This window comes from Erythrolamprus reginae, unplaced genomic scaffold (genome assembly GCF_031021105.1).
Source record: "Erythrolamprus reginae isolate rEryReg1 unplaced genomic scaffold, rEryReg1.hap1 H_7, whole genome shotgun sequence".
NCBI classification, from domain to species: Eukaryota; Metazoa; Chordata; class Lepidosauria; order Squamata; family Dipsadidae; genus Erythrolamprus; species Erythrolamprus reginae.
Window position 1 is genome coordinate 64,591 of NW_027248528.1, and position 13,503 is coordinate 78,093.

The following is a 13,503-nucleotide window of genomic DNA, read 5'->3' on the forward strand; positions in this document are numbered from 1 at the left end:
CCAGTGGTCCTTCTCTTTGTCAGACTGGCCATGCTAGGTTCCTGTAAGCACTCTTTGTATGTTTTCGTTCCCAGTCCCCTTAGCATCCTGGTTACTCTCTTCTGCACTTTCTCTAGAGCAGTAGTTCTCAACTTGGGGGTTGGGACCCCTTTGGGGGTCAAACGATCATTCCAAAGAGGTCGCCTAAGACCGTGGGAAAAGACAAATCTCCCGTGGTGTTAGGAACTAAAGCTTCTATTCTGCTGCCTTAGAACATGTTTTTACAATCTGACCAGTCAGGCATTTACAGTGGGGTTGTCCCTCTGACCTTCCTGCCAATCGTCTTATAACTCTGTTGGGAGAATCGGTGCTGGATTTATGGTTGGGGGTCACCACAACATGAGGAACTGCATTAAGGGTTAGCAGCATTAGAAAAGTTGAGAATCTAGAGTTGAGAAATCTAGAACTCTAGAATCTAGAGTTTCAATGTCTTTTTTGTAGTGTGGTGACCAAAACTGGATGCAGTACTCTAAGTGTGGTTTTTATAGAGTGGTATTAGTACCTCCCTAGTCCTAGATTGTATCCCTCTGTTAATGCACCTATACAATACATTTACAACACACATAACATAGAATACCCTACGAGACTAGACTTTCAATCCTGGGCCTAGAAAGTTTAGAACTAAGACGCCTTAAACAAGATCTAAGTATTGCCCACAAGATCAATTTACCCTTAGATTATCTACGGTTGACCTATCCAGATTCCTAAGAGGTCAGTAAGGGGCGAGTACAAGTGCACTAGAGTGCCTTCCGTCCCCTGTCCTAGGGCTCTCCTATATCTCCTATACCTTTCTTCTATTCCTATATCTCTTCTTCTATTCTTTCATTGATATGTTCTATTACTATACCTTCTTTTCTATTATTTCTTAGATATATTTTACTATGAGTATCTCCTCTATAACCTTCATCATGTATTTTACTATGTGTATATAGATATATACCCACTAAAGCCCTCATTGTGTATTGGACAAAATAAATAAATAAAAATAAATAGCAGCAAGTGTAGACTATTTGAAAAGAGACAGAAACTTCTTGGGAATATGGTTAGCCAACCATACTTGCCCAGAGGAGCATCTGCAATTCTTTTTTAACATATGAAAGCCTTCAAGATTGGCAGCATGCCAATAGGATTCCCTGCCTTTCTCCGTTAGAAAGATCTGGTTATCTCAAGGTGTGTTTGGAGCATCCCATTCAATCACAGTTTCCAAGTGGTGTCATTTGGTGATACATGGAATTTCAGTCACATTTAATTTAGAGCAGTTGGAGGTTTCATGCCTCGGAATCATAGCAATAGCACTTACATACAGCTTCATAGTGGTTTACAGCCCTCTCTAAGCAGTTTACAGAGTCAGCCTATCGCCCCCAACAATCCTCATTTTACCCACCTTGGAAGGATGGGAGGCTGTCAACCTTGAGCCTGGTGAGATTTGAACTGATGAACTACAGCCAGCAGTCAGCAGAAGCAGCTTGCAGTACTGTGCTCTAACCACTGTGTCACCAAGGCTTCTAACCACTGCACCACAAGTGCAATTATCTACTCCAGGGATGTCCAACGTTGGCAACCTTTAAGACTTATATACTTCAACTCCCAGAATTCCCCAGCCAGACTGAGGAATTCTGGGAACTGAAGTTCACAGGTCTTAAAAGTTATCATGATTGGACCTCTTGACTGAGCCTCTAAAAACAGAATGCATCCAGATGATTTTTCTGATATTTAGACCAGTAATTCCCAGCTGGCACAATTCAAACACTATTGAAGACCATCCAAGAAGTAACCACAAGTGCTGGGTAGAGCATTCCAGTCTGAATCGAGGCCAAATCAAGTGGATCAGTGGTGGGTTTCTAGAGGTGCGGTGTGGTGTGCCGCTCCAGTAGCAGCCCGCCAATTGCACAATTCTGGTGTGATGGCTCTGGTCTGACTTTGCCGGTCTGTGCACACTGCCATCTTTTTAAAAATATTTTTTAGCGATTTTTAAAATGTCACGATATTTAAGCAGCGCACTGATAGGAAACGGTAAGCAGCCTGCACCAGCTGGCCCATTGATTGAGCTGACTAAAGTCATGGAATTAAATGCAATTCTCTTTTAATGGTTATACTGAATTTGTAAAACACTAACATTGGGTCTTCTCTCTTTTAAAACCCATCTAGGTTTCCAACATCAGTTGGCCAATTTCTACTCCAAGTTCTAAGACCGCCCTCTTCTGGTGAATTGGAGACATGACTCAGCTGAGTGGATTATTCCAGAGTGGCAACTCGAGAGAAATCTACAGGTCGCAGCATCTAGCTTTTGGTGGAATGGCAGTAGAAACACGGCTTTTGATCCTTCACTTTTTCATAGAATCAAGACTGGTAGGAAGGGGCACAGTAATCTCACATCCCTCCCTCGGAAGAAGGAATAGATTACAGTTAGCAACTGGCAAGAAACATCATAAAATGAGGCACAGGAGTGGAAATTTTGAGCTCAGTTGTGGTCCTAATCCTAGAAATGTTCACACCTTCTTTCAAGTGGGAGACAAATGCTGGCAAAACAGAAATATTCCTGGAGGGGGGAATGAAAAAAAAAACCAAGATGGCCGCTTCACTCCTGCAGCCGCCATCTTGTATTTTTGACCCACATCCCACGGATATCTTCCAGCAAACTGTTCATCGGAGAAGATCCTATTTTCACTGTTTTTTAAAAAAAAGTAATTTCCCCTTGGGTTGAGCTCAGCTGCTAGTAGCTATGTAGACACATCTGTTTTCTGGGAAGCATTGGCTAAGCCTCAAGGTTCTCATTTTAAAGAGTAAATACTAAAGAATACATCTATTTTGTATTTTAATAGGATGGATAATGGATAATGGAAGAGAATCTGGGCCAGGTTCTTAAAATCCAGGCAGGCAAAGGAAAAAAGGTCATGAATGCAACAACACTGGAAGTTTTAAACAAGAGATTGGAAAGTCATTTGTTTGAAATGGGCTAAGGTTTTCTGCCTGAGCAACAGAAGTGGATTCTTCCCAGTTTGGACTGGTTCTATGAAACCGGTAGTAACTTGGCGGTCTGGTTCGCTGGAACCGGTAGTGACCCAGGCCTGCCATGCCCCTGAGCTGGTTCTCTCAGTGGCGCTGTAGGTACCGCCATCTTGGGTTTTTTGTCCTTTTAAAAGTACTGCGTGTGGGCGAACCAGCAGTGGGAGAAACCAGAACCCACCTCTGCTGAGCAGGACTAGTAGGCTTCTAACTCTAAAAAAATAAAAACACTTTATCAGTTCCACCTGAAATAGTGCACAGCAGCATAGGCCTAAGAGTCTTCCTTCAAAATGCACCAGTATTATACTCTGCAATGAATTAGAGCAGAGGTCTTCAAACTTGACAACTTTAAGGCTTGTGGACTTCAACTTCCAGAATTCCCCAGCAACATGGCTGGCTGAGGAATTCTGGGTATTGAAGTCCACAAGTCTTAAAATTGCCCAGTTTGGAGACCCTTGCATTAGGATGTCCTCTTCCATAAAATCAACCTGTGGCAGCCTCCCTCTGCCTGTTTTGGGACTGTAAATCGTAGAATTCCTAGCTGAGACTGCAATATTCCTGGGAATTCTGGTTGCTTTGGCCCAGTATTTCTCAGCTTTGACCAATTTTAAGATACGCGGACTTTAACTCCCAGAATTCCTTAGCTAGTGATGCTGGCTGAGGAATTCTGGGGGTTGTAGTTCCATAGTCTCAAAGTCGCCAAAGTTGAGAAACACTGCTGTAACTCTTACTCATCAAACCGGGGAAGGCTGACTGAGGTTTTCCCTATAACTTGCTTATATCTATATTTGTGACTTCCAAAAAATCTGCATATATTTCTACAAATGAAGCTGCGGTCATGTCGCAGGAACACCAGCAGGGGGCAGTAATGCTCTTTCCTCCTCTTTCACTCCCTGTTGCATGCAAACAAACAAGAAGATACTATTTTGCACATATAATTTTGATTGCTATTTAACATGAAGAATAATATATATATATTTCTATTTCAATACCAAAGTTGACAGGCCTGATCCAGAGAGATTTATTTATCTATGGAGAAAAAAAATCTATATTGCTATATAGAGTATTTTTGTTGTAAATTTGTTAATACAGATTTAATAAAGATTATTAAAGTATGGAACTTGCCCTTCGCACTTCTCTAACGCTTCTGTTGCAAGCCCCATTTTTAGGTGGAAAGCAGAGCTTCACAACATCGAGCAGGGGATTCTGGGAAACCGGATTCTTAAAACAGATCAAAACAGAAATTAATCTAATAATACTCAGGAATCTGAGCAGAATTTATGGCCATACTTCGTGACTCCGCTCATGCTGCAGTGACTTTATCATTCATAAGAGTTTGGATCTACACTGTATCTAATTCCAGGATTTGCAAAGCCATGTAGGTAGTCCTCAGCTTAAAAACATTCGTTTAGTGACCATTTGAAGTTATAATGGTTGAAAAAAGCGGTGTACTTTTGGTGCCTTTGTGTCTTGTGTACTTCAACTCCCAGAATTCCTGAGCTATCATGGCTGCCTCAGGAATTCTGGAAGTTGAAGCTCGCATGTCATAAGGGCGGGGCCCAGGGGAAGAGCCTTCTCTGTGGTGGCCCCAGCCCTCTGGAACCAACTCCCCCCAGAGATCAGAATAGCCTCCACCCTTCTTGCCTTTCGTAAGCTCCTTAAAACCCACCTCTGTCGTCAGGCATGGGGGAAGTGAGATATTCTTTCCCCCTAGGCTTCTACAATTTATGTATGGTATGTTTGTATGTATGATTGATTTTTAAAATAAGAGTTTTTAGCTGTTTTAGTATTGGATTGCCGCATGTTGTTTTTACCACTGTTGTTAGCCGCCCTGAGTCTACGGAGAGGGGCGGCATACAAATCCAATAAATAATAAGTAAGTAAGTAAGTAAGTAAGTAAGTAAGTAAGTAAGTAAGTAAGTAAGTAAGTAAATAAGTAAATAAATAAGGAAGGAAGGAAGGAAGGAAGGAAAGAAGGAAGGAAAGAAAGAAAGAAAGAAAGAAAGAAAGAAAGAAAGAAAGAAAGGGTGTCGTAGTTCCACCCAATACCAGGGGTGTCAAACTCAATTTCATTAAGGGCCACACAAGGCCTGGACGGAGGGGAACACAGTGGGGTAGCGAAAATGGAGCTCCACCCCAGAGCACCCAATTTGCACTGAAAGATGTTGAAAGAAAATGCAGGGTATCGTGCATAAGCCACGCCCACAGTGTGGTAGCAAAAATTCTGGTAGCCCTTCACTGGGGCCACATCATGGCTGTGTTTGACCTCGGGTGTACATGTGTGGAGTGGGCATGGCCAGGATAGGCATGGCCATCTTGACGTCACTTATGTCAGAGGCGCCTGTGGTGGCCTGAGCACTATGCCAGAGAAAACGGGCTCCCGAGCTCCGTTTTCACCTGTGACAGCCTCCTGCAACCCTCTGCCAGCAAAAACAGGCCTTGTGAGAGCCACGTAAGGACTTTGCAGGCTGAGTTTTCGTTGGCAGAGGCACCTCAGGCCAGTACTTTGCTGTTTTCAGGGTGGCCTTGTAGACTGGTTCTAAGCAACCTGTGGGCCAGTTCTGGCCCTGGGGCTTTGAGTTTGACACCCCTGTCCTATACGTTTGAATATAACTGACCATGTATATTACATCCGCACGGCAAGCAGGGGACTGGAGAAGCGTTCTTGTTGGCCACAGCCAATCATGGGCTCCTGTGGGTGCGGTCATGTACACAGAACTAGTAGAAAAATTTAGATTCCCCCCCCTTTTTTCCCCATTCTGGGCTCTGGGTATTACTGTATTATTATTTATTATTTACAGTGGTACCTCGACATACAAGTTTAATTCGTTCCAGACCCGAGCTTGTAAGTCGATCAACTCGCATCTCAAACGAATGCCTTTAGACTTTGTTTTTCGCACCAAGATAACCAGAAGCAAGGATTCTTGCGCCACCTAGCGGAAGCTCGGCTCATATCCCAAATTTGAGCTCGAGTGTCGAACAGAAATTTCGCACGCGTCGTGGCTCGTAACGTAGAATACTCACATGTGGAGCAGCTCATATCTAGAGGCACTACTGTATTAGATTTGTATGCCGCCCCTCTCCGTAGACTCGGGGCACCTTGGGGTATGTTTTTCCTATCACAGTAAATGAGGTTGAATGTGTATAATTTTAAAAGAGCTGTGCGTGCGTGTGTGTGTGTGTGTGTGTGTACATACAGATCCAGTATATATAGTAGATATATATTTTTGTGTGCCTGTGTGTAATATATATGTACACATATGGCATATATACATAGAATTAAATAGTATATTTTGGTTGTTCAGTAATAGTACATAGATAGGGAAATTGTATCTCTTTGAGGCATGGAGAGGCCAGGCACCCTAACCGTAACCCTTGACATGAGTGACCTCAAGTTGGCCAGTCACATGACTTTTTAAGCCACCTCCGGTCATACATTCCTCAAGCCACCCACCACCTGGTCACATGGCCAGCAAATCCACACCCACAAAATAAGCCACTGCCACAGTGTGGTAGTACAAAGTTTTCACTGGCCACAGCTGACAAACACAGCCAGTGGGAGAATAATGCTCCCTGATTAGTCCAGCCTCTGACAACTGGGTATAAAAGAGCTGTCAGTGCCCCAGAAGCTCGTTCAATCTCCCGACCGCTAGCAAGCAGAGCAAGCCACAGTTAGAAGTCACTCTTAGCCTTTGTTAGCAATAAATGTTAAACATAACTTGCCTTGCGTAATTCTTGCCTTGTTCAGCGAATAGAGCACTGGCGACGAAGGATGGGATTCTGAGATGGCAGGATTGAGCAAAGCCACTCGAGCAGAATTGAAGTCACTCGACGAGCTGAATCACTGAGCTGTCACTGAGCTGAGCCACAGGGACGAGACATCAGAAGAATATGAGCTAGACATTCCCCCCCCCCCCGGGAACAATGTCTACTCGTTCCACATTTGCTCTGTTCAACCAGGTTATAGAAATCTGAAATTCTTTTTTAGACCACTTTGATTGTTTCCTAGCTACTAACAACTACAAAAGTTTCCCAGGGAATAGAAAGTTACCTGTTTTCCTCGGTGTTTGTGGACCTGTTATGTTCGAGACTGCCCAAGCTATAATGCCACTTCAGAAGGTGCAGGAGGCCCCTTGGGAGACAATATTAATTATTTTACAGGGCTATTATGCACCCTTTGACATCTAAAATTGCCAGGCATTATGCATTTCGTTTCCATTTCCAGGAGGAAGGGGAAACCATTAGTCAATTTATGGCAGCTTTAAGATTTGCTGTCTTATACTGTGAATGTAGGGATCTTGATGATCTTCTATTGGATCAACTAATTTGTAGGGTCAGGGACATTCAGTTGCAGTGCCGTTTATTAGCTAAGATGGATGTCACTTTGCAAACTGTACTAAAGGCTCGAACGTCAGTCAGCTTCTGAGATTAGGACTTGTAAACCACCCAATCAACAAGGTACCCAGAAATCCACTACTGTAAACCAAGAAGAGGTTGTCCCAGAGCCCCCGACTGAGGATACTGAGGAAGACATTGCCAAAAAGGCACTAAGAGTTGTTAACCTAAACATGGATAGCTTCTTCTCTAGCAATATTACATTACAGCATTCAAACACTTGTTAGCCCAATTCTGGAATACAGCTCACTTGTCTGGAACCCTCACTACATATTGAAGATTAATACAATTGAGAGCGTCTAGAAATATTTCACAAAAAGAGTCCTCCACTCCTCTACTCGCAACAGAATACCTAATTCCTCCAGCATTGACATTTTAGGCTTAGAAAACTTAGAGCTACTTCACCTTCGATTTGATCTAAATGTGGTTTGTGAAATCATCTGCCACAATGTCCTACCTATCAATGAATGCTTCAGCTTCAATCGCAATGAGACAAGATTAAAACTCAATGTAAACCTCTCCAAACTTGACTGCAGAAAATATGACTTCAGCAACAGAGTATTCAATACCTGGAATGCACTACCTGACTCTGTGGTTTCTTCCCCAAACCCCGAAAACTTTAACCTTAGACTGTCTACAGTCGACCTCACCCAATTCCTATGAGGTCTGTAAGGGGTGTGCATAAGCGCACCATCGGGCCTACCCTCCCTGTTCTACTTTCCTATTGTCCATATTTATCTCTACCTACTTTGCTTTTGTTTATGTTTATACCTGTTATCCTGTACACATTTTGACAAATAAATAAATAAAAGATGTGAGTCTCCTCAAAACAACCCAAAGGAAAGGTTGAGGTTCTGATGGGAAAAAGACTCAGGCACCTTGTACAGGTTGTGGGGGACAACATTTTAGTTCTGACTGTAGATTTAAAAATCAACATTGTAGGAGATGTTGAAGGAGGAGCCATCTCGCAAGAGTCTGCAGAACCAATAGGCCAGCAGAAAATAATTCATCCAGACCTACACCTGAATATCGACCCAGAAATATACAACAGAGAAGAGATGAAAACTGTTAAATATGCATTGAAGCCATGTAAATAAGTTGAATGTGGATTGAGCGTTCTGATTCGTTGAAACAATGACAGTTGAGTTTAGGCGGGAAAGTGAAAGTATATAAGGAGCGCTCTGACACTGTTTCAGTCAGTCGCGTTCTGAGCTGAAGTCACTTTCCAAAAAGAGATTTCTCCTGCTGAACCAAATAAAGAATTTAAAGAACCGACTGCTTCAGTCTTCTTAAAAACTGTTTCACTGCTTATAAAGATGCCTATCACCTTAAGACAGTCACAGATCAGACCGGCCCAAATCTAAGAAAGAAAATTTTCCTCACAGTTCTTGAGGGAAAGCCATGAAAAATGGAAATTGACAGTGGCTCCTCCATGTCAATAATCTTGTGGAGCACCCTTCGTCTTAATTTTTGGGGAGGGGTGAGAGAGAGAGAGAGAGAGAGAGAGAGAGAGAGAGAAGCTAATAACCACAACAAATTCCTTTACTCAGAGTCCAAGGTCAACTGAACAAATGAGGAAGTCAGTGAATTCCTGCACCGGATTGGTCCATGAGATTGCACTTGTGGGTGTGGGGATGTGAGATGAACCTTAACCTGGGTGGGGAACTGGAGACAATTTAGTGCTGGTATGGCCCTTATGAATCCAATGTGGCTCTGGGTATCTTTTTCCTATTGCAGTAAATGAGGTTGAATGTGTATAATTTTAGAAGAGCTGTGCGTGTGTGTACACACACATGAGGTTTATATAGTACAGGGGTAGGCAAAGTTGGCTCTTCTATGACATGTGGACTTCAATTCCCAGAATTCCTGAGCTACCATGACTGGTGCAAGAATTTTGGGAATTGAAGTCCACAAGTCATAGAAGAGCCGTTTTTGCTTATTCCTGATATAGTAGATAATGTATATTTTTGTATGCTTGTATGTAATATGTATGTACACAGGTGGCATATATACATAGAATTAAATAGTATATTTTGGTTCTTCAGTAATAGTAAATAGATAAGGAAATTGTATCTCTTGGAGGTGAGATGAGGCCAGGCACCCTAACCCTAACCTCCTGACAAGCAAAGACAATGGCAAAGCCACATTCATTTAACAACCACACTACTAGCAACTGCAGTGATTCATTTCAAAACTATGGCAACAAAAGATCATAAAATGGTAATGACCTTTAAAGCCCTTCATGGCATTGGACCAGAATACCTCCGGAACCGCCTTCTACCGCACGAATCCCAGTGGCCGATAAGGACCCACAGAGTTGGCCTTCTCCGGGTCCCGTCAACCAAACAATGTCGTTTGGCAGGCCCCAGGGGAAGAGCCTTCTCTGTGGCGGCCCCGGCCCACTGGAATCAACTTCCCCCGGAGATTAGAATGGCAAGTTACTCAAGACCCACCTATATCGCCAGGCATGGGGGAATTAAGACATCTCCCCCAGGCTTTCTTATATTTTATGTTTGGTATGTATGTGTTGTATGGTTTTTAAATTGATGGGGGGTTTTAATGTAATTTTATTATTAGATTTGTTCCATTGTTATACTGTTTTTATTACTGTTGTGAGCCGCCCCGAGTCTTCAGAGAGGTGCGGCATACAAATCTAATAAATTGAATTGAATTGAGTAAAATGGGAGAAAACACACTGAACAACTGTCTTGCTTAGCAGTGAACATTTGGGGCTCAGTTGAGGTTATAAGTGGAGAACTATCTATATTTGTAGTAATTCTGTGTCTTTGCTGTTGTTGGTTAGCAAGAAAACCACTTTTTGCCAAGAATCCTAGTGTTTAAAATGTAGATTGGGAACAAAATAATGCCAATATGGATCTAGGGAGAAAATGAGATTAAACTAAACTAAACTAGACTGGACTGGACTGGACTGGACTGGACTGGAGTGGACTAGACTAGACTAGACTAGACTAGACTAGACTAGACTAGAATAGAATAGAATAGAATAGAATAGAATAGAATTCTTTATTGGCCAAGTGTAATTGGACACCCAAGGAATTTGTCTTTGTTGCATATGCTCTCAGTGTACATAAAAGAAAAAGATACATTTGTCAAGAATCATGAAGTACCACACAATGATTGTCATAGGGCACAAATAAGCAATCAGAATACAATCAATATTAATAAGAAAATCAACACTGATTAAGGAAAACAACCAAGTATTCTTAAGGACTTAGGTATTATACTGTCTACCATCGGCAAGGGTTTAAACCAAGATGATCTGACCATTTTTAAAAAAAATATTTTTAATAGAACTTGAACACAAACTCACCAACACTGAATCTGCCCTTTGCTTTCACAGTAGTAAATGTTGTGATTCTAAGTGAGAAAATGGCAGCCTGTGCCACAATTGCTGGGCTGCGGGCACCTTCCTCTTCCTGGGCCAGCTGCATCCATCTGGGTGGCATTTTCTTTTTCACGTGGTGGGCCTAAGCAGAGAACAAATGTGTGTCTCTTGCAGAACCGAGGGGGCGGCTGCAATTGGCATCCCAACCCTCTGGAGCGGAATGCAGAACGGATGGGTCAGGCAGATGGTCAAAGCAAACAGCCACAGGCAAAAAATCCATGCCCCACCCCGTCACTTCTCTCTCAAACCAGGAAGCTGCATTTAGTTCAGGACTTCTCGATCACTGCAGCTTTAAGATGTGCAGACTTCAACTCCCAGAATTTCCTATGCCAGTGATGGCGAACCTATGGCGCGGGGGGCACAGGTGGCACGCAGAGCCATATCCGCTGGCACATGAACCATTGCCCTAACTCAGCTGCAGCATGCATGCATGTGTGTGCCAGGCAGCTGAGTTTTGGCTTGCACAGAGGCTATGGGAAGGCGTTTTTGGCTTCCAGAAAGCCTCCGGAAGGGATGAGGGAGGGTGTTTTTACCTTTCCCCGGCTCCAGGGAAGCCTTTGGAGCCTGAGGAGGGTGAAACACAAGTCTACTGGGCCCACCAGAAGTTGAGAAACAGGCCATTTCCGGCCTCCAGAGGGCCTCTAGGAGGTGGGAAAGCTGTTTTTGCCCTCTGCACGCATTGAATTATGGGGGTGGGCACTCACACATACGTGATATTCGGCACCAGAGGAAAAAAATGTTCGCCATCCTTGACTGTAAAAAATATGACTTCAGTAACCGAGTTGTCGAAGCGTGGAACTCATTACCGGACTCCATAGTGTCATCCCCAAACCCCTAACACTTTACCCTTGGATTATCCATGGTTGACCTATCCAGATTCCTAAGAGGTCAGTAAGGGGCGAGTACAAGTGCACTAGAGTGCCTTCCGTCCCCTGTCCTATTGCTCTCCTATATCTCCTATACCTTTCTTCTATTCCTATATCTCTTCTTCTATTCTTTCATTGATATGTTCTATTACTATATCTTCTTTTCTATTATTTCTTAGATATATTTTACTATGAGTATCTCCTCTATAACCTTCATCATGTATTTTACTATGTGTGTATATATATGTATATACCCACTAAAACTCTCCTTGTGTATTGGACAAAATCAATCAATCAATCAATCAATCAATCAATCAATCAATCCCTGTCCTATACCAGTGGTAGGCAAAGTTAGCTCTTCTATAACATGTGAACTTCAACTCCCAGAATTCCTGAGCTAGCATGATTGGCTCGGGAATTCTGGGAGTTGAAGTCCATACATGTTGAAGCTGCTGAGATTGAAAAACATTGATATGGATTATTTGGACAGGTGGCAGGATGCCTCAGTCCCTAGGCAAGAGAAGGGTGGGGGGAGATTCTGAGCTAGGAATCCTTCCAGTGGCTTCTTCTGCCAAAAGTTAAAAGAATCTGCTTTATTTCTGGTAATTTGGGGATGCACCTACCCTGCTTTCCCAGCAGTAAAGAGAGACAAGCAATCTGCTGCTGACTTGTGCCAAGTTTTTTCCTTCCCCTTTACAGTCTAGCCTTGGGATTTCCTTGTGGTCACCCATCCATTCAGATCCAATTCCACCCAACTGCTTGGAGAACAGCCAAGGTGCAATTCGCACCCGGGAGCAATCTTTTCTGCCAAGGGCTGCTCCAAATCCAGACACCCCACCCCTACCCACACCCCCACTTGGAAATGTGACCCACAGTGTCTAGGCTGAGCGGCTACAAAGGAAGCTGCTGCGCCCTGCACAGCTGTGAAAAGGCGAAACCTGGTCTGGAGGCTCCTGTTTAGATGCAGCCAAATAAGACACACCCTGTAAGGTAACACACACACACACGCGCGCGCGCGCGCGCGCGCTTAATTAATGCGTGCCACCTTCCTCTGGGTCTCATCCCTTTCCCTCCAAACGACTTTTTAATTCCCCCCCTCTCCCTTTGCCCCGTTTCTCCAGATCGTCGCTCTTTTATTTTTCACCCCGCTTATGGAACCTGTTGGGAAACCCACCGATCTCCTCCAAGCTGCCCTTCTCCGCATCCTCGCTGGGAGGAGCGGCATAAATCCTGGTTTTACGCCCCCTGGGACCCAACCTTGTGGCAGGCAGCCCCCCCGCCCCTTTCCCCACCCCGGCTGCTGCCATCCTTTAAGCTGTTTCCAGCCTCTGGATACGCGCGGTTCCCATTTTCCTGTAGACCGGGGATGGTAGTCATTGTAGTCCCCTTGGTCTACGAGCGGCTGGTTAGGTCCCGGTTTACAGCATGCAGGCGTTTTAACGCTGGTCTGGCTGGATTATTGATTGATGGATTGGTTTGATTTGATCTATAAACCGCCCCACTCATTCCGGACTCTTGAGTGGTGTAGAACCTTAGAATGGAATAGAATAGAACAGAATTCTTTATTGGCCAAGTGTGATTGGACACACAAGGAATTTGTCTTTGGTTCAGATGCTCTCAGTGTACATAAAAGAAAATACAGTCAAATATTTGTCAAAAATCATGAGGTCCAACATTTAATGATTGCCGTAGGGCTCAAATAAACAACGAGGAAACAATCAATATTAATAAAAATAAAAACAATATAAAAACAATTAAAACGGCTAAAAATAAAAGCATTCATTCATTCTT

General features: G+C 43.4%; 1 protein-coding gene across 2 annotated transcripts in view; it reads left to right on the forward strand.

Annotated features, from left to right (window-relative positions):
* Positions 1 to 4,160, forward strand: part of LOC139155831 (BICD family-like cargo adapter 2) — a 42,981-nt gene extending 38,821 nt beyond the window's left edge. For both annotated transcript variants that reach the window (XM_070731146.1, XM_070731145.1), the window contains exon 10: positions 2,188 to 4,160. In XM_070731146.1, the coding sequence (XP_070587247.1) occupies positions 2,188 to 2,228 (41 nt within the window). In that variant the 3' untranslated portion in view covers positions 2,229 to 4,160. The remainder of the gene's footprint in view (positions 1 to 2,187) is intronic.
* The last annotated feature ends 9,343 nt before the right edge of the window (positions 4,161 to 13,503 follow it).